General features: G+C 46.9%; 3 protein-coding genes across 3 annotated transcripts; 1 reads left to right on the top strand and 2 right to left on the bottom strand.

Annotated features, from left to right (window-relative positions):
- Window positions 1–86: 86 nt before the first annotated feature.
- On the bottom strand, window positions 87–4,122 carry JR316_0008452 (Post-transcriptional regulator MKT1; the record flags this gene model as incomplete). The annotated part of the gene is made up of 8 exons (XM_047894167.1): window positions 87–191; window positions 331–717; window positions 939–1,003; window positions 1,465–1,712; window positions 2,230–2,381; window positions 2,530–3,441; window positions 3,537–4,000; window positions 4,101–4,122. 8 exons carry the CDS (start codon window positions 4,120–4,122, stop codon window positions 87–89), a joined length of 2,355 nt encoding a protein of 784 aa, XP_047747482.1.
- A 9,254-nt stretch (window positions 4,123–13,376) lies between these two features.
- On the top strand, window positions 13,377–15,761 carry JR316_0008453 (Vegetative incompatibility protein HET-E-1; the record flags this gene model as incomplete). Its single annotated transcript, XM_047894168.1, has 1 exon — window positions 13,377–15,761. One exon carries the CDS (start codon window positions 13,377–13,379, stop codon window positions 15,759–15,761), a length of 2,385 nt encoding a protein of 794 aa, XP_047747483.1.
- A 1,565-nt stretch (window positions 15,762–17,326) lies between these two features.
- Window positions 17,327–18,080, bottom strand: JR316_0008454 (5'-deoxynucleotidase HDDC2; the record flags this gene model as incomplete). The annotated part of the gene is made up of 6 exons (XM_047894169.1): window positions 17,327–17,478; window positions 17,537–17,566; window positions 17,617–17,659; window positions 17,714–17,847; window positions 17,899–17,942; window positions 18,022–18,080. The coding sequence occupies 6 exons, from the start codon at window positions 18,078–18,080 to the stop codon at window positions 17,327–17,329; spliced, it is 462 nt and encodes a 153-aa protein (XP_047747484.1).
- Between the last annotated feature and the right edge of the window lie 3,952 nt (window positions 18,081–22,032).

Genomic DNA, 22,032 nt, shown 5'->3' on the forward strand with positions numbered 1-22,032 from the left:
AGAATGAGAAAACATAGCTACGAAAACACTCTCCTCCTACCGACGCAATACCTCCCCCAGTCCCATCGTATCCACCCACCCACATCTCACGGTCGCATCGGCGCAAGCCAAGCCTCCGCTGCCTCGAACTGTTCAATCAGCTCGCGCAGTACTGCGCCTTCCGAATGCAGTTGTCTCATCGCAGCAAGCGCCTAAAATGAAGAAATAAAAAAGAAAGAAAATCCAAAAAGGTAAAAATACAACAAAACACATCAGCACACGTCCATGTCCACGGGAAGTAAAGAAAAAAAGACAAGCTCAGAGAAAGCTCCGATGAATGTCCAGACTTACCACGTCCCAAAACCTGAACCCGCGCTCGACCTCCGCTTTCGGGTTCTTCACTCCCGGGAACGTCTCCTCGCACAAATCGAGCGCCATCTCCTTGGCCAGCACCACTCCAGGCGCATTCGCATCACGCACCCGCGTTCCGTTGTTAATGTGCGTCAGCGCGTCCAAATACACCTTGGCGAGCACACCAAAGCCCGTGTTCACCTCTGTTTGGAACGGGAGCGAGAGCGCAATGTCCAAGAGATCGTCGCGTGCCCGGCGCGCGTCGTTGCGCAGCAGCATGTTCAGCGATGTCACTTCAAGCAATGTGCGCAGCGCACGGGTGAGAGACCGCACAAACGAGTTAAACACGAGTAGTTCTCGGGAGAGCGGCGCCGACCATGGTTGCGGCTGAGAATTAGTTGGTTAGTAAAATAGAAGACAACGTTGTTCCAAGAAAAAAAAGAGAAAGGAAGTGCGAAGATGTGAGTGTTCATTAGGATTATCAGTCCCAAGCAAGGAATCAGACATCCCGCAACAACCGGCCAAGGACCAGCGAAGGTGAACGTATTGATAGATGAGACAAGATAAAAACGTGTGTGGGACGCGAGTAAAAAAAAACTGGGACGCACCTTGAAATTCAACGGCACGATGCTAAGCACCCGCATCACCAAGAGCATGCTTGACTTTTCTTCATCTAGTGTGGCGTAAAGGACACACACACACGACAAGACACAAAAGAGCCACAAATCGCAAACAAAAAAGGAGCGTCAGTGAAATTCGTTCAAACAGGACGAACAGAGCGGAATAATTCCAAAAAGGGATAAAATGATCGTGGGAGAGGGACAAGAGAAAACATATCTGCCAGGTTTGATAATTCTGCCCCCACATTCCAAGGGGTTTAGTCCCCATCCCATCCCGCGTGATGTTACGCTAATCCATCAGTCACCCCAACCTCCGAATCCCAAGGGAAACGGGAACGACAAGGCCCAAAGTAACAAAGGACAAGGATAGAACATGTAGGACAGGACAAATCAACGTCCCACAAATCCGGAATCAAACCAAATGCAGCAGACCCCGAATACATGCCGCCCTCGCCGCCCACAAAAAAAGAAAAGAAAATCAAAAAGCAGGGAGAAAAGAGAGTTAGACACGCACCAACGCCGAAACTGGGGCCTCCACTGAAGGCTCGTCCAGACCACAGATGCCCGTGCATCACACCTGCCCTGACGAGTTCCAGGAACAGGTAGAGCGGGTCCTGGAACTTGTCGTTCACGCGTGCAAGCTTGATCGCATTGTACATCGCCCGCGCTAGAGGCGAGTGCGTGTGTGAGTTGAGCAGGAATCTGTGGCGCGCCGCAGAGCGCAACAATTGGAATAGATCAGCACGTGCATTCAAGAGTGAGCTTCGGTAAACATAACAACAAAAAGGAAAAAACAAATTCAAGAAACATAAAACCGAAATCAATGATAGACAGCCCAACGCAAAAAAAATATCCATCCATCCATATCCAAAGGGAGACAGACGAAACACCACGTAGTTGGCTTAAAATTTGGCTTGGACAAAATAAGCATTTTTGCCAGGTAAGAGCCTCCGCCAACTGTGACGCAGCAACATAATGAAGAATAAAGTGGGGGTGGATGATTATCAAAACCCAAAAATGAATAGGTTATGATGCCCAGATGACGAACAGCATGATGACCGGATTCCACGTTAGGCGAACGGGGCTATTTTTTGCCTCTAAGTCGCGCGCGGAGCTCATACTGTCCGACCTCCGTCGCGGAGCGGAGTCCGGCATCCAGCCAAACACGCAGGTGACACCGCGACCCGAACAACGAAAAAATCCACCAAGCCAAAAAAGAAGCAGAAATCCAATACGAAAATAAAAAATGATGAAAAGACCACTAAAGAAACGGACTTACCCTCGCAGTTCAAGGAAACGCCAAATCACGTTGGCCACCACTTCGTCCTTTTTCTCAAGCGGAGAGTTGGCGTTACTTTTGACTTTCGTGCGAGCTGCAAGACGTTCCGAAGCTGTCGCACCCAGACACAAGGCAAAGTCGATGGTCGAAGACTAGACCACATCGCAGGATAGACAACACCGGGTCATTCAGCAGACACCAAAAATACCAGAAATAAGAAAAAAAGAGTCCCAACGAGGAGATTTTTTCTCATCAGTACAGGCTACAACGGAACGGTGACAGGGAGAAGCGGATGCTTACATTTTGCCTTCTCAACTCTTCTTCGACAATGGAGTACATGACGTTCCAGCCGGTGACGCGCTCGGCTAACTGGGCCGTCTGCGGGGAGTTATGCAACACGGGTTTTTGGTTGGCGTGATTCGGCTGCTCGAACCAGAAGTATCCTTGCACTTTCTTGCTCGCCCAGAAGTTGTGCGCGACGCTGCTGATGAGAGCCAACGCGGTCGCCCGCGGCCCGGTCTGACCATCCGTGATAACTTCCTTCACGAAGCGTTTATATTCGGTCGTTTCTCCGTTGTCCAATGGCGGGTTCTCCACGATTTGTCCGCTCGTGAGCCAGACGAGAGCCTGTGGGCCCAGTAGGCCTCGGGACAGGTAATAATAAATTTCATCTGGTAGCCGGTTCGTAAATATTTCATGCAGATCCTGTGGGATGTCCGCGGCGGTGGGATGGTGGTTGTGATGGTTGGGCCCGTGTCCGGCAGGTGTCGTGATGGCTAGGGGCAGCGGCAAAACCGTCCCTTCGGATGAGAGAATGAGTGAGTATTTTATCATCGACCGTGTGCGTGCGTAGTGGTCAGAATACTGGATCGTCTTGACCACGGGATGGTCGGAGAAAGCTGACACGGCTGCATGACCCGACTTGTAGTACTTGACCATGTCCACCGTTGCCTTTAATGCTTGTTCGTGCACGGTTGGAGGAAACGCGGGCGAGTTGTCGAATCCGACCAGAATACCGATATCCAAAAATTGATCATCCGACACACCGAGCTCCTGTATAAAATTCCGTTTTGAAGTATATTGAAAAGTGGGGGTCGCAGAAGTCAAGTCGAGAGCTGTGATCAGCTTGTCGACACCCGGGTAGAGGAGGGTATCCGTTGGTCCGAATATAGCGTGGATGTACGCCTTGTGGTGACGCTGGAGGTATATCAACTGTCGCAGCAAACAACAGAAATATCAGTGTCTGTATGAATGCGACGCATACGGTCCAACAAAACGCGGCCGTGAGAAGAGCGACAAATGCGTACCTGTGCCCAAGCAACATATGGTGCAATGAGGAATTCCACATTCCTGTGTCTGAAAATACGAAGGACCATCCTCCAGAGATCCCATTGGGCGAAGCTGCTTCGGCCCTCGAACAGCTTGGTTGCCGCTTCCTCCTGTCCCTGTTCATATTTTGCCCACGCGTCTCGTCGGTCCCTGCATGCGTCGATGTGTTCATTGTGCTGGTTAGGCTTCCAGCGTTTGTTCGGAAGAAGTCCGGGGAATACAAAAACAGGCTTAATGCGTAGTTTTTCGAGAGCTCGAAGGTCAGATTCGATGCGTTGCGTGAGCGCTAATGGCAGACCCCCCGTCGCGGCCAACAAGGGTTCACGGGACGGCGGGTTGTCGGTCAACAACTGGAGGTAATAGGATGCATCTATGCCGAGACGCGAGTCGGATAATACAGAAAGCGGAAGAGTTTGGAGGTGTTTTCGTTCAAAAAGGTAGTCTGCAAAAAAACGCGACAACGCAGAGAAATGGCAATTTCGTCAGTATGACATGTCACACAGAAGAAGGCGCAGCAAGTTCAGCTGTGCTTGATTCCTCACTTTCAAGGTGTTTGATAGGCATTTGGGAGTTTCTCGTGAGCGCTGGTGACGGTGAGCGCAAGCTGCTGGTAGTCGTTTCCAACAACGCCGGCGTGGACAGCCAGCGGTCCAATTCTTGATTACGTAATTAGAGGCGTAACCCGAAACCCTAAAGCTGTGCTCTCTACTGGCACTTGCATAAACCCTTCATCATGCTCATCGTCGTCGAGCACTTTCCTCTACCTGTCCATTGTAGCCAGTGCTATTTCACTATAGTCATATCTGATAGCTGATATTGTTGGTCCAAAACAGTCTGATTCACATGCTGCATGTTACCCCAGATTCACTCTTTTGGGAAGGCTCCTCTGTTTTTTTCTCGAAACCGCGGGTGCTAATTGCACGCACGAGAAACTTCGACGGACGTTCGGTACGAATAGCTCTCATCGATTATACCGCGTTGCAGACTCTGTTCTCTCGCTCAGTATGTTCTTGTGCTTTTATGGTTATGCTCGATCCACAGCGCACGCAGATAGGCCCGCGTACCCGTCCCAATCTTGGACAATCATCACGAGTGACTGCAATATACAGATTCGTGTACATCCGCGCACAGGTGTCTTCCAGTGCGGTACAAATCAAGCTCTCTATCGCCCTCAACGCGGCGTTTCAGCTCCTATCCAACACTTAACCAATTGTGACTCTTGCTTTTCCCACCTCTAGTCAAGGTCATAACTCCAAGGCGAGACACAAGTGGAAAACCCTATTGCACCGGAACTTCTTTTCCTTGGCCTAGGTGGTATTCAACTATCGGAAGTGTGCTCTCTATCACGATGGCATTCTTGTCGTCGAACTAATTTTGCAGTGTTTCTTCAATTCCTGTTGGACGCAGCCAAGTCTCGATATCCCATGCAGGCTTTATCATCTGACGACTGCGTGATGATTCTAACACAATTATTGACCTCGATACCTTCTATGGCGCGGACTTTACATTGCTTCACACCCCGCGTTGGCCTTCTTCCTCTAATTAACCTTCCGGGATCTCACAATTCTACATCCGTTCGGAGAAATACAGTTCTTTGACTGACGACATTTCACCGATCTTTCTCAAATGCCTCTCTGGTCTGACTATCGCTGGTACGGGCCTCAGTTAGCCGTTGACCCGTTCCCCATAGCTGTCTACAATGTGGTTGGCTCATCTCTTTGTAAAGTTTTATCATTCTTCATCGACGTCCTAGGACTTTGAAAAGCAGGTCTCTGATGTGATATGTTCAAAACAACACATTTATAGCAACAGACTATTCCGTACAAATGCAAGACTTCGTTTTCCAGATAACTGGTACGTACATGCATTCTATGTCTATCACCGACAAATTTACCTTTATATGTCTTTCTTAATTCATAATTCCTATTATCGCGGGATGGCTAATATTTCCTCGTACAAACCCGCTATTACGCAGACACTCCCGCGCCCCCTCATCATTACTCACGCTCTACAACTCAGGACGAACGCAGGGTCTTCTCACGTCAATCGCCGATTGGTCAGTATCTCTGCATTCTTGCACAGCATGAGCAGCGCGACAAAGGCTAGATTTAATCCTCTTCGATCGTGGGGAAAAAACAAGCCTAGCCTGAAGGGTTGCCTGCCGCGCTCCCTCCTCAACCGCTACATTTTGCCTTTCTTGGGCTGTTGTCACCGAATATCCAGCGAAATCGTGGCAAGAGGTCGCTGCCTGTCGCTGCGTCAACCAACATATCACATGCCCACTCGTTTTTTCCCAGCCTACAAGTGCCAACGAACAAGGTCATATCCTTGCTTAATCTTGATCCGAGGGACGTGTATGTTTAGATCTAGCATATCTCTGCGAAGCTTCCACTTAGCCGACGTTGAGGTCAAGAAGCTGCACGAATGGTGAGGCGTCGAGACTCCAAGAGGACAAAAATCGTGGCTTGTGTTATCGATGGGCAGGTTGCGCCAAAACGCCCGAATGTAAACGCAACGTGCAGTGAGTGAGCTATTCTAAAAAAGAGGCAACGGCTGCCTACACGCCATACGCCATACATCCATTCGTATCAATTGCTGAATTGTTGACTGGAGAAGAACACTGTATAGAAAATTTAGGATTAAATGATCTTCAACGCAAGCATCAAAGCGCGCACTATATCACTGATCTATCTATGAATTAAAAATTCAAATTGATCAAGTCGATTGCGGCAAATGCACAACACATCCTGATTCCACGCATTCCACGGTATCAAAGGGCCTTCCAGCACCCAAGCATCTCCAAGCGCTGCCTTCCGCTTGGTGCAGAGTATTCCACAGAAGCCTTGGCGTGTGCAAGTTCGCTTTGCTGGGGATTTGGAGTGCAAGACTCTGCATTTATTTCGGTTTTTACGCAAATTTACCAAGTTGCGGAGAACCATGGATTTGGCCCAGGTTAGAAAATACCCTCCACAGCGCCACCAAAACCTGGGCTTCGCGAACTGTGGATTTATTTATTTAAACTCTGGTCTTTCTACTTTCGGAAACTGCGTACTTCAAATTGTGTGAATTTGCAAGTGAAAATAGATACACATTTACGCAAGTATTCAGTTTGCTTCATTTCACTGGAGTACTAGCTCATACGATGTACTTGCATCTTAGTGCGTTCTTTCGGAGACATTGCACTCAGTCGGATGGATCAGAATCCAGATCGATGAACACATGTAAATCACGCGAGCAACTCAACCCGATGGATGGAAAAGGAACGTCGATTCTCCCGTCTCTCGCGAACTGAAGGGGATATCCGGCATTGCTAAGAAGACAGAATAAGTATGACATGAGAAAAATTCAGACATGCACCTAAGGACAGTCAGTCATACTTTAAATCCACAAGAGCTGGTCTAGCACGGCCGGGCGCTCACCCATTTGGTCCAACCCTGAAAGGTCGGAAAGAGTATATTATTTTCCGTTGAGTGAACTAAGTATGCAATGTATTAAATCATGTGTGGGGCTACAGTGTACACGGTAGCCTCATGGGCTCGAGTAACGGCCTCATCAACTGAAAGGTGGAGTGTAGTTCAATGTGATAACGGTATATTCACAAGCTGACCGAACTCTAACTCGCTGCTGCAACCGGGTAATGGTGGATCACCCACATGAATAGCAGAAACTCACCAAACCGACCCTCATGTCACTACATGAGCCATGCTTATTGAGCAGAGTAAAAAATATCGTGATAGCGTAGAAACCAGGGCTCCAGCTGAACTGGCAAACAATTTTAACATCTCGGTGGCTCATCCCACGCCATTGCAAGCTTATGATTACCGTCCTAAGCGTTTGTATATCTCAATACACATTGCCTCACGGATCAGGCAAATGAGATGCAACAGCACCGGCCACGTTCCAAAAGCAGGATGATATCAGTCTGCACTGTGTTAGAAAATACCGCGCGATGGGCGGTGAGCCAAATGGACACAGGCAGCGATGGAATGCAAAGCGACATTGACAACTGCTCAGTATTATTAGATATCGATGGATACAGAGCCAGCGATATGTTCCAAAACGCATCTATACTTACCTACAGACTACACATTCGCGCGATGCGCGGTCGGAACTCACCCTGCAGATCATCATTCAGTAGCATTTGTGTGTTGGGACACAGGTAAAATGAGGTTTGTGTCTTTGCATATGCTCACATCCGAGTGGACGAGAAGCTAAGGCAGTGCATGTGTATATGTACGTGAAGCTAGAATCAAGAGAGAATGTGGGCTGAGTAAACTTTGACCACAGTATGGATTTTGAATTGAAAGGGATCATACACTGGGGCCAGCGTGAACACTGGTCGATGACATATGACCTGACTTAATTCAGAAATTCTGCAGGGTTGTCGAAGGAAGGAAAAACATGGGGCTTTTGTATGATAAAATCACGTTATAAATTACTCATCTTGCCCTACAACTTGAAGTTGAAGTCGATCGATGTATGGTATTAGGGCATTCAGTTATGTATCCATCATAAATTCCCCGGGTCATACAGGGGAAGTTATTCCAAAATTTGCTTTGAACAACAAATTGTGGAGTTCAATTTTTCAATTGCAGATGGTACCCACTCCCTACTGCCATTGAACGCAAATCAAAATGTTCAAGTTTATGCTTTTGGATATTCAGAGGACTTTCTCACAGCCAAGCCAATTACAATACAAGCCTCCACAAGCAGACTTTTCAACACCTACAGGAGATTGTGTCTATCCACAGGCACCACCTCCTGCGGACCACTGTTGGATCCGTGACGGGTGCCTAGGTTGCTGTCAGGTCTATTAACTTTGTTTACTGCAAGAAATATAGCACAGCCCGGGATTTAATAATCAACAAGGAAAGGGATGTGGGTCGCTTCCGGTGGCAAAGGTTATTTTTTCCAGGACTGTAACTTGGCAAAACGAACGTGAGACGGAATGCCGGAAGTATCAAGAGGAGATAAAAGCGTTCTTCCATGGACATTCCAGCCACCGATCGCAGTGGACTCGTCTGCCAAAAGTCACAACAAAGTCTGTTCCTAAGCCATACTGAGGTCAATAGGATGTTCTAGGTAATTCAATATTAGACATATGCCAGATGTCGTGGAGGGAAGGGGGAAACCCCTGGTAGATGAGTTGATCGTGCTGATACAATTGTCTGGAAGAAGTAGACCGCCTTGACATTCTGACAGCCAGCGAAAGAATGCGGGGAAATGGCGTTTTAGAGACCGTGCTCCAGTGCGGCTCCGAAAACATAGGAAGGTTGCTGACCGCATGAGAAGGGCGTTGTGACGAAGGGCCTAGAGCGATTGCTTGGCATACCATCCAATTACAGTAAGTTGGAGAACGCCAACGATCATAGACAAGCCAGTGCACTGTAGGAGTTAGCATGAAGTAAATCCTTGTACATGGATGATATCCCTAGATTGAAGTATGAGCTACAGTCCCAAGCATAGAGCAAACGGAGATGATGTTACAAATCAAAACACCAGAGCGCAGCAGCCAGCTGGAGCGGAGTTTGAGAGAATTGAGCTCAGATGCTCTTCAACAGAAACAGATGACCTGCAACATTCAAAAAAAGAGCTAGATGTTATGGTACCATGGCCAGGAATAAGAGATTGGAACGGAGCGACGGCATGTCAAGCTGACCCTTCATGACCCGAGATGTTTTCACACTCTGATTCTGTTCAAAGCGCAAGTACGTATGTCCCCGTCGACCACTGTGGGTATAATGTGGGCTGTCTGGCCCCATGCCAGACATCGTAGAAATGGGAAACCGTCCCGACCCAACGACCTCAAACCAAGTCACAGAATAATTGCAGGTGTCCCTCTCGGGAGGGCTTCAAAGGAGACATCGAAGAGAAACTGTTCCATGTGCATCATGGTTAAAGCCTAAGGAGAAAATATCAACTTGGGAGAAATCCCTTTGGAACATGTGAGGAGTTTACTTCTTGGCGTGGGTGCATCCATTATTTTGGTCAGCTCCGCTAAAAATCTTCAAATTTCTATATCGTTAAAGTTTCAAGTATGAATAACCCCAAAAAATCAGATGGAGCTGGGATGCAGATTCTGGAAAAAATTGTGCGTTAGCTGGTTCTGCTGTCTGCCAAAATGATTCCTTACCTGCAGAAGTCATTAGATTTGTCAATTGCAAACGTTGGTTCTTAAATATCAGACAACAGGCATACCAAGAGAGGATCTATAAAGGTCCAGATAAATAACTCAAATACGGAAATGATGCTGTAGGAGAGATTACCATACCAGTACCAGAAAGCATCGTTTTCGGACTCCGAATCACAAAATTGGTCCGAGGAGTGGACCCGCGAGAACAAACACGGGTACAGGTGCCTTTTATAGGATTATATGCCTCACACCTGAAGCAAGCTACGGTAAAAATTCAGGTCGATGTCATTGCTCAGTTGGCGATAAAAATTATCCTGAGTCATCATATATAACAGTTATAATGTCATATTTGACAGACTCAAGCGAATCTTTCTACTTGGACTGAACGGACAACATTCGATCGGCTCGCTAAAGACGTACAAATTATTATTTCCATCGTTTTTTGCTGAATAACAGATTTTTATTTCTCTCTAGTGAGGTTAGCTAGATATCAACCTTTTTATTGCATAGTAAAGCATTTTATTATAATGGTTGTACCATGGGTTCGCTTGCTGGAGCCTAAGCGCGACTCGGAAAGGCATAACCGTGTCCTGTGATAATATCCGTCGACGTGTGAATAATCTCTGCACGACAGTAGTCTACATAGCTTATGCATACAGAATGCAGAATGCAGGGTAAAGACGTCGAAAGAGAAACCAATTGTTCGGGTCACGGCTGTAAAGAATGGTTGACACCCTCCTCAATCGTGCTGGGCATAACCAAGGCATAAGTCACTAATTCACAAGAAAATGTTCACATGGCCGACATCTTTAGCATTATATTCGGTTAAATTGGTGGAATAAATAGATACTCTGGAAAGAGCTTTAGTGGACAAGTGGAGCATGAGCCATGATTCATGTAAGTCTCAGACAACATTTCAGGAAGAAACAAACCATTTGCTTATTGTGACATATAGAGCATTGATTCAGCATTCCAGCTTGACTTCCGAGCGTTGGTAACATTCTATGCATCGGTACAAAACCCAAGATACCTTGGGTAAATCGCATAGTCTGCATGTTCTAAGTGTGGTTACACGTGCTTAACTCCGGTTTCTCTGAGACAAAACGGATCATCAACGACGTAACGGTTGAACAAATCGATAACCCACAGCGCAACCAAGCAAAGCACATTTCACTGGTACTCTTCATTTTTGGAGATCTTCCCACCTCTTATTCATAGTGTGAGGTCAACGCAGTTACTTGGATCCGAACTTATCCCAAAGGAATACGGTATCCCAGTCAGAGGTTCTCGTGAGAAGAAGCTATGCTCGATGCAGAGTGCATGTCCGATAGCACTGGAAGGCGTCGCAAAATGTACATGAAAAGCTAACCCTGTGAGCTTCACCAGTTATCACACCCGCACGGAGAAATTGCGCCAGAAGCTGCAGGATTATAATAAGACGATACACTTCTTACTACCTGCTTGTTTCATCGATCTATAATAATTTTTGGTGAACGGACTTACCAGGAGCTACTGATATTGATAATCGAGGGAATCCATGAGACGCACACAGTAAGTAACGACGATCGGGAGGAAAACCAAGAATTTCTTTTCTGTGGTCGTTTAGAACCTTCGAACCGGCAGTACAATACCCAGACGCACAATCATTGCCCATCATAGGCAGATGAATCATGATGCAAAGCCCCAGCGTGCGATCTGTGAAGTCTTCCAGAATGGCATCCAAACATACTTAGTAGAAAGGGGTATCATACCGAACATCAGTCCCATCGCATGACTATGGAGAGTCTCAAGGTGACCCAAGACATTCACAATCATACCATACGATGGGCCGATTATGATTCCAGATATGATGATGAAGCCCTTTCCCACCAAAAGAAGACATTCCAAGCACGCAGAGAAGTAGCTCATTGGTCTTGACCCAAAGAAGAGATTCACGCTCGACTTGGCTTAAGTCCGAGTATTCGTGTCAACAGAACATGATGCTAGTGGGTGATGATCACGATCACAGGAGTAAGCAGCGTCTGCCATCTGGCCGTCGTCACTGTGCAGCATGCCGAGTCCAAGATTAACCTGGAACATGACATGAGCATGAATGTGCCATCCTTAGAACAACTCTCTTGGTAGATGGTAAATGGAACAACGTCGATAAACAGTTTGGTACAGAAGATTTCCCAAGATTCAAACCAGGGTTACACGGTGCCCACAAGGAAAGATAGTCATTTTGAGTCGTATTCCGCATATCCATCGATATTATGCTGTGTGCAATTAGGGACGTTTTGTTATTCCTCCACGCATTCGTCATACAGGCATAACGGCGTCCGTTCCGCCTTTGTGCATATATTTATATCTCGGTGCGATCGCCACAGTGAAAATTGTAGTCCGAGGAGAAGAGGAGAGTTGCTTAAATTTACCGTTGAGTAATTTCGGAAATCGAATCCATAAATAAAGTCTGGGAGTTTACTCACGAACGTAAGTGAATGTAAAGACACGGCAGTACAAGACAGTGCAAGTCCTCTTGGAATGGGTAATGGAATGGACGACTTGAGGTTAAGTTCCGGTTTAGCACTGAAAACATGCCTCTTGATCGGACCGATACTGTAATGAAGGTAACGTCGGCAAATTCTATGACAATGGATAGAACAAAAGAGTTGTTGAGGCTGGATGCTACACAGCGTATGGCTTCCCAGTCAAGGCTGTACCGTTGATCTTCATAACCAGTTCATCATTCACCCTTCCCCGTGAGAGTCGGGAAACACCATCATGGTAAGGAAGGGAGAGCTATATCGAAGCGATGATACCGAACAAAGTTGGCCAGCGCAAATCCGATTAGGAGGCATCCTAGAATAGAGGCTCAAGACATCATGCCAGTAGTCCCACGACATTGTGCTCAGACCCAGGTGGAAGTATGGGAACCAACAGAGCCCATCTGCTCTGTTGAGGGGTGACCATTCCTGCGAGGCAGTGAGAGTGAGACAGAGACTTCACACCAACAAGGTTCTTTTGGACTGTTATCATCAACATGCAAGCCATAAACAAGCATTTGACAACTCCATTCCAACAATTAGTAGATATATCAGACCCGTATGCACCGTAGGTCTCACGAAAGCCAAAAATGAGCAGGATGATGGTGGTCAAGAACAGGTTCGGTCACAAACAAATCAGGGTACCTTCAAGCGGAGATAGAGATTTTGAGCGGAGAAATTAAATTGAAATATAAATATTACGTTATCATTGAAGTGAGTCATCAGCAAATTGTTGAACAAACCAAACTCTTGATTACATTCAAGGGTATCAGTATCAGTCTTTCCACAGCATTTCGCCATGAAGCTGTTTTATGATCTTCAAGATCATATTTTCAGCAATTCATTTGCCACAGCACCTCCATCATCTGAGCTTCAGGTCTTATGCCAACAAATGATATCACAGGTCCAACAATCTTTAGTTTCCAAGGATAACATCAGCTTTAGTCTTCATGCCGTTGCCTCAGACGTTCTGGTACGTTTAGAGTACTACAATAAACACAAGACAACAGCTTGGTCCGAGAACGATATATCAATTCTGAGACAAAGGATAGAAACTATACGTTTTGCAATCGAAGCAGAGAAACCTTTGGATCGGTTAGCCTATATATTGTTTCTCAGGAAGAAATAATACTGATAAAATATCTCTATTCAGCTCTCAGGACATGCAGGCTACCTTGACCGCTTCCAGAGCCGAAAAACCGGTGTATCCAGCGCCCCTAACCATGGTCACCACCTACGACCCGCATTCGGACAAGTTCGTCATATTACGTGATTTCCTGTTAGACGCTCTTGCGTTCAAAGCAATGAATGACCGCGAGGAGCAAGTAACCGAAGCGTACAGCGAGACGTTCAACTGGATCTATGACCATGATGACCATGAGTTTGCCGTTTGGCTATCCGGCGCTAGTGATGAGTCCATGTTTTGGATTCACGGACTCCCAGGATCAGGAAAGTCAACGTTGATGCGATATATCAGTCAACAGTCGCGGACTATGGAGTTGTTACGAATGTGGGCCGGAGGCGAACCAATCACCCTGGCCAATTTCTTTTTCTGGGAGAGTGGGACCGCGGTGCAGAGGTCCCAAGCGGGGCTGCTGCGGTCACTGCTCTATCAATTATTGGGACAACAGCCAGACCTAATTCCAGCAGTGTTCCCAATCCTCTGGGATAAAATTTGGAAAGCAGACACTCGTACCCGAATCCAACTCACGAGCAATTGGTCTTTATCTGACCTGCTCGATGCATTTTACCGGTTCTTCGAGATCTGTGATAATAATAGGCACGTTTGTCTTTTGATAGACGGTCTGGATGAGTTTGAAGGAGACCACCAAATCATGATTGACCTTCTTGAGCGCGCGCGCCAGCGCCCTCGGACCAAAATCGGCCTGTCTAGCAGGCCATGGGAGGTCTTCCGCAAAGCCTTCAGCACAATTCCCGCTTTGAGATTACAAGATCTTACCACCAACGACATGATCCAGTTTGTCAACGGAAAATTACGTGCGAACAGTCGGATCCGCATTCTCATGGATGCTGAACCGCAAGCCGGAACAGACCTTGTAAATGTGGTTGTTTCTCGAGCTAACGGCGTCTTCCTTTGGGTATCACTCGTCGTCCGCACTGTGATAAAAAACCACGGGGCCACTGTTTACCATCTCGCTTCAATACAGAAACTGGTCGAAAGCCTTCCTACATCCTTGGACGACCTTTTCAGTCACTTTCTTCTCAGACATCCATCTGATTCTCAGCCCAAAATGTCACGTATATTTCAACTCATGCGAGCCAGGGAAGAAGTATGCGACTTCACTCGAGATGAGGACTCTAACGTTCTGCACCTTTGGGAAATGGCATTGACAGCAGGCTATGTAAGCAATGTACCCTCTGAAGCACTTGTTCATGAGATGCCCAAGAGCCAAGTGTACCAAATGTGCATTGCAACTCTCACAGACATCCTTGAAAATTGCGCAGGACTTGTAGAGGTACACAAAACAACTGCCGAGAAGAAAATAAAACCTTCTCAAAGCAACGCCAGCAGCGCTAGATTCTTGCCGCAACGAAAAATCTCCTACCTTCATCGGACCGTGAAAGATTATCTCAGAAAAGAGGACATCTGGAACGAAATCGTATCCCACCTCCCATCCATTGACCCACACCTCTTGCATGTCCGCTCAGTCCATCTGCAGTTCAAGCACCCAATCGGCGCTCCCAGAAAACAGCGGAACATAAACGCGTGGTGGTCGAGAATCGTGCTTGCAATGACCCATGCGCGATACTGCCGGCCTGCCTCGCACGAGGCGATGTTTGACTACCTCAACGCCTTTGACGATACCCTCAACTGGTACTGCCCCCCGCGAGGTGGCTCTGTGGCAATAGACAGCTGGGCGCGCAGCTGCTTTGGTACATATGAAGAAAGAGCATCGCGGAAGTTTCCGGACCCCTTCTTGTCACTTGCTGTCAAGTTTGGAGTTGTGGGTTATGTGGGTACCTACTTAGATACACTGGAATATGAGTATGAGCAAGAGAAACCACTGTTATCGCACGCGGTGGAGTACCTTGTCAATCGGCAGAGCACCGTGTACCCGCTCTCCAATCCCGAACTCGTGGAGGTCCTCCTGAGCAACGGAGAGGATCCTAACCTCATAAAACAACCAGAGAGAGATACAATAATACAAAGCCTTGCCCACAAAAACAGCCAGGAGCATCCGTCGGTTGACGACGAAGATTATCAACCCCCGCAGAAACCACCACCAGCACTGAAAACGCCGTGGGTGCTGGCGCTAGAGGCCGTCCAGCAGGCGCATCGAAAGGGCTGGATCGAGCCGTTTGACATACGTCCCGAAGGAACAGCACGCTGGGCGAGAATACTCCGCGCATTGCTTGAACATGGGGCGCATCCAAATGTCATGGTCTCTGCTACGTACCGGGACAAAGAGGAGAGTGCGGCGGATTTGCTTACAAGGGTGTTCGAAGCGTATATGTCGAGCGAGGTGAACCAAGTAAAGGACTTGTTTATCGAGAGGCTGAAAGAGGCCTCCATTGGACAGTGCTAAGTAATACATACATTCCTGGTACATAGCAGGCCTGGGCACAGATCGAGATCCAAACATACCCTGTCCGAGGACGAAATGATCGTCGGATTCTGAACAAGAATTTCCCTGCCTAGGCCTTTACGTATAACCTCAAGTATTACATACTGTACAATTGACGAGTCTAGAATCTGGGTTTTTTACTCGCATTGTATAGTGTACCCTAGCAAAACCGGCGTTAAACACAGGTCTCCCCTGCCCAGACAAGCCGTATTCGTCAGACATATAATTTATATAAGGATGTGTGATTCCTTGGGCTTACATACGTTCGCCTTGCTGAGTCGAAGCTAGCAAAGGAAGGGGTCGCCCAGGGGTCAGGAAATCGACAGGGCACCCGATCGAAATCACGGTATCACCACAAGTCCGGGGTAATAGACGTTCATATTAACATAAACATTGCTATACCTTTGTTGACCTTCTTCTCGGTTGAACGGACGCTCGGACCTTCCAAGTCGCTTCGAGCGCCTAGTTCTACCGAAATTAAGTAAATCCTGATGGCATGCGTATGTGCCCGTCGTTTAGCCATTCCAGGAGATTAAAAACCCCCCAGCCACGTCAGATCCTTGCCACAAAGGTTCATCTAATCGCTAGCGGGGTCGGTAACTTGAGCGAATGAGTTATGTTGAGTAGTCTAAAAGCAGCAGCCTGACGATGAACTTGGTGTGTGAAATGCCATGCATCAGAGCTTTACCATTGAGTAAAACTCTGGTATGAGCGATTGTCGATAATCTGGTGGAGCCCTGAGCGAAGAAGACCAATATGACCTTGGCAGTGGCGTGCAGCACTAATTCCGTCGAGGAGAACGAGGGTAAGGACATCTCACGGCAATATCTCCCATTCGATGAGAAATGCGGCCTGATATCTAGCTCAAAGACGGCTATAAATGACAACCCACACTGAGCATTATCAGAAGCAGATTTCCTTCTTGCGAAGCCAGCAAATAAACGGAAAGAAAAGAAAAGAAAGGTCATATAGAAAAGTAGCCTGAGGAGGTAGTAGCAATTGCAGCGTGTATACATACGCCGTGAAGAGTTATAACGCCACTGAGATTGCATGGAGGTGAAATCTTAGTGTGTGCATCATAATATGGTAATATGATACACAACTGTGCAACTCGCGTAGCCCTTGGGCACAAAGAGAACAGAGAGAAGATGTGTGGTATCCGTAGAAAGCCATAATGAAAGCAGTAAGCAGAGATCGAGAGGTACACCATGGCCTCGATCAACGAGGCATCATGGAAAAGCAAAGGCACATTGGTACACAGCCATGTCGTCTTCCCAGGATGCAGTGGGAACATAGCAGAGAGAGCATAAACACATCTTGCGCTGGTGTTTTGAAAATTCACTGAGAGATTGGGTTCGCCAGGGGAGGAGAAGGAAAGGAAGGGAAAGCAAAAAAACACGCATAATGAATAATCATGGTTGATGCCAGTCGGAAGTTTGATATCAATGAAATTGTTCGTGAATTCGTCGTTGTATTGGAACTCAGAGCCACCAACCGTCATCAGGGAAATATCACGAAGTTGGTCTTTAGGTTACCGGAATTTTGGTGGCGATTGTGTTCTGTCTTTCTTCTAGCAGTCCCTGACCCCATTCTTGTACTTGAGGGTGTTGGAGTTTTGGTATGCTGCTGTCGAAGAACGGCTGCAGATTGGCGCCATGATTTTTCTCGTATTCTAGAGCTAGATGGGAGGGACCATATTTGCGATAGAAGATGTCGATGGGAGCACGGCTGCCTACCTTGTGAAGCCATTTCAAATCGATCAAGATCTATAAAGGAATTGAACAATGACTTGACGTAGAAATGCAATGAGATGTACCTTTGACGAATTTAGCTTCAGGAGATTTTCCGTCTTCGTACTCCTGGAGATAAAAGTTGTACAAAATATGTCCTTGCATTATAATTCAAACACGCACCATCCAGAGGGCGTTGATTTTCTGCGCAGCTGGGCTATTGTGAAGCATGTCGTGCACGATGTTGTGCATAGCTTCAGATTCTAGTCTGTGCTTTTCGGCCTTTGGTATTCCTTCTCTCGGTGCGATATCTCCAACTGCGTGTCTTCGATTAGTGTGTCTTAGTCTACGCTGCGGATATATCACACCTTGTGCTTCAGCAAGATCGTGCACCAAAGCCATCATCACACATCTATCAGACGGAATTCGAGGAATACGGAACCGCTCGTCATCGAGTTTTGAGTTAGACCATGATGGATCACTGCACCGACTTGGATATATCTAGTTTCGAGTCCTCGGAGAGCATGGCGAGCATGGCCATGCGATACATGTGGTCTGATATACTGGACTCGCCGATTTAGCAGATATATACGACGTGGATACGACGTCTACCTCTCTGGATTCGGGATCTATAGCAACATCGATGTTAACACGTTGAAAAAGGGGGAATTGTCACATACCTCGTTGTCCACCCATCCCGTTCTCTTCTGAGTCTGTCTCGAACGCGTCGGTGTCAATTTTATTGATCCAAAGCGATTAAAAAAGTCAGACCTTGAGTCTCTCCAGGAGGTGTATAAAGGCCAGTTTATCTTTGAGAGTATCACCAGTAGGCGTGTATAATGGAGGAAATACACGTTTAGACGGCGTCGACATGAAGTTCGTGAACGAGGTAAAGGTTCACGTTCAAAACGTGCCCTTGATCTCGGCTGCAGATGTTCGGCAGAACTCAGTCGGAGAATGAAATCGCGGTCAAAAATCTTAACGAAAACCTTTGCAAATCTCACCAATCAAATGTTACAAAATTTATAAAACCGAATTTGAGCTTTTTTTAACAGTACCGTCTGCACATCGAAGTAGGTATTGTGCGCTATATTATAATGGATGAGAACAAGAAAACAATTCTCATGCCGGTTTGTTTGCTTTGCCTGAACTTGCCAAGCAAGATCGGCTGCGGGACTCGGACAAATCCGATGCCACGCAACCCTCTTTGCGCCACTCCGATGTTGACTTCGGTTTCCCAGCCCCCAAAGCTTTGTGGATCGTAGAAGGGAAACTATGCCCTTCATTTCCTTCAGTATACTCTACATCAAACGCTTCTACCGTGCTCCAACAATGAATGTAGAGGCAGTTCGACTTTATCTTTACAGCTCTTCACACAAGCGCCCACAACTCGTCCGGGTCTCTAAATTTGGCTCTCTATTTGTCAGCTGGACCTTTTGTTCTGGACGTCGAAGCTAATTGAAAATTTTAAGGAAGGCTGATCGCTCATATCTCGCTGCCTTTACTGGATCCTCGGGCGTGTTTTTCCTATTCGCCATGTTTGAATAATCGATGGGTCTTGTTCTGTCCACGACGAGTGGCGGCCTCCCATCCAACTTTTCATTAACCCTCGATAGGAAAACAGATAGGGATCCGGGGATTATCTGATTCCCGGAAATACTGCGATGTCGACGTCCCATGATGTTCCAGGCAGCTTCCAATTCCCATCCCTAGGATAATGTACACACACATACGCGCCTCGTGGCACACATACGCACAGCACAGCAGCGTTTGGAACAAACATTGCCATATCTTTCAAAAAACTATAAAAGGCTTGCTCCCCTTGCTACCCTTTTTTCTTCTCAACCACCACCATCTCGAGACTCGACGCGAACTTGGCTTGCTTTTGCTACGCGCTACTGGACCAATGGAGGCAGCACCGATAACACTCGACCGTCCTCGGTCTTTTATATTTCAGTCTCTCTCGACGACGTCCTCTCAGTGGTTTTACAACGTCGCCTATATCGCTGGCACTATAGATGGTCACCCGGCTCGATCAGGACTACAGATTAAACTGCCATATCATGCTGGCCTTTGAATAAAAAAGTCTCTGCACCATGTCCTGCCTCGTGGCTAAAAGTGAGTTGCTTCTCTTAATCCTCCTTTCGGCCTCAAGCGTTGACACGTCCACATAGAAAAAAGGTTGCGGTGATTAAAAAATAAAAAAAAGTACGTCGCTCACATCATCCATAATTTGATTGAAACTGAGACCTTCCTCGCAGAAAAAACAGATAGCACACACATCACCCCGCTACCCACTATACGCTGCGTGACTGACACTCGGTACACTTCGATTTACTGACAAAACCTTCTTCAGGTCCGGGGCAGGAAGGGCCCGCACCGGATACAAGACCGATCTCAAGGGAGGCTGGCGCATACTGTAAAACCACCCGCGATGCAAGACTCAAGCCATCCGGCCAGTGAGCGCATCATCTCCGCGTGGCGAGCTACCTGGGTTGACTACGTGGACTTCGTGGCATGCACAAACGTCACATCCCCCACTCCCATCGACGGGTGGGCGTGGGTGGATCCCTGCGTATTCTGCTGCTCACAGTTAACTACCTCTTGTCCCCTTGAGGGCTGGCCATTAGTGGTGCGGTGTGTCTCGAGGGCGATAAGGCAGATCAAAGGCGGTAGGTGACCTGGACACGATCGGTCTACTCGGGGCTGTCTGCAGCAGTTCCAGTTTCGCCTAGTGGGCCAGGCCCTGCTTAATGCCTCACTGTTCAGCTGGACGTCACAGAAGAACCGGACAGAAGACGACACCGGGGGTATGGTGCGAACCCGTGAAGAGAAATAAACAAAAAAAAGTTAAACGAGCGATTTCGCATTGACGCGCCGAACAACCAAAACGACCAACGACCAACGAAGGATATAAGGATTATATACAGTATCTCACATGTTTGCACTCTTACAGTGCAGACTTTTTTTTTTTTTTTTTTTTTTTTTTTTAATAAACACACATTCAAAAAAGCAAATCATTTTCGCCTAAGTCCTTACTCTGAGTCCATTTCTCCAAGACTTGACCGCGATTCCTTAATAATAGCATTGCAAATAATATGTACATTCTGCAGCATTTCCCGCAAAGCACTCTGAAATTAAATTGAAGTTTCGATTTAGTTTCGATGCGCTGCACCGAGATATCTTCCGATACAGTATCTCCCTTGCTTGAACTCGTACAGTGCAAACCTTTTTTTCTAAAAAAAATACACACAATGACTTCAGCCAAATCTACTCAGTGCACGGTCCTTTCTCTCCAATGAAGCATCTGTCAATTTTTTAGTTATAAAATCAGCGGTGCACGGTGCGTGTATATGACAGTTGAATCCTCCTACGTTCCACCAAGACCAATTACTAGGGGTCCACAGCAACGATATCCACATGGACCTACACAGACTGCGTCAGCTAGCAAGAGAACCAGGATATTTCGAACGATCTTACATGGTGCACCCTAAATTACATGATTTAACACAATGTCAGCAACGTATAACACAATTTCTTGAGACGTACGTCTGGTCCATCACCTATTAGAGAGAATCAGTTTCTGCTATGGCATTTTGAGATTTGTTGCGAACCCCGAATGCTTACAGAAAAACGGAGGACTACCAGTTGGAGGAACACAATCACGAACTTCAAGAGATGTCGGTGAAGCCATGGTAAACGAGTTGAACGCAATAGACGAAGCGAATATGACGAAAGAGAACCTCATCGCAGCTTAGAGTCAAGGTAGATTGGGTGACGTTCTGACCAGCAAGTGCTCAGGTAGGAGTACTATATGGACCCGAGAATCTAAGAATACCATTCAACTTGATGTAACTATGTATAAGTGAACCAACTAAACGGACGCGCGATGATAGGAGCAAAAATCTATGATACCTTTATGCCTATTGGATGGGAATACATTATCCCTGATTGAACAGTACAACTCTCCGTGCTAAAAATCATCTCAATAACTTTACATTCGCACTCGGCCAACACGGTGTGCGTTTAAAGGCAGCAGCATATGTTATAAAGGAGCATATGTGTAGTAATCATCTTCTTGATCCTACTGATTGAACCACAAGAATAATTAGAGTGTAATATATATGGTCAGCACGCCAGTCGTACTAGTAGCAGCGTGGGCCAGAGCACTGACATTTTGCCGATTGCTATTGCTGGAGAGCGATTGGAGTTGAATAGCTCCCTTCGAATTCAGTATTCATCAAAAAGAAGTCAAGTCGGTCTCTGAATCAAGTACCCGTCTCAAAGCATGAAATCGATTTTGGACTCGGGTCGAGCGCGCTCGGCGCGTCGGAGTTCAAGCCTTAAGCTTAAGCGCTCAAGCGCTCAAGCCTCAAGCCTCGGCGTACGCCAAAGCAAAGCCTTATTTATTTGCTGAGCGTCGAGTTCAAAGTATTATTGACTGTGGCAGTAGCACGGAAAAATCCTCTGTGCAGCGATTTGAAAGTGCTAAGAAATCACAT

Source organism: Psilocybe cubensis, chromosome 7 (genome assembly GCF_017499595.1).
Source record: "Psilocybe cubensis strain MGC-MH-2018 chromosome 7, whole genome shotgun sequence".
Taxonomy (NCBI): Eukaryota; Fungi; Basidiomycota; class Agaricomycetes; order Agaricales; family Agrocybaceae; genus Psilocybe; species Psilocybe cubensis.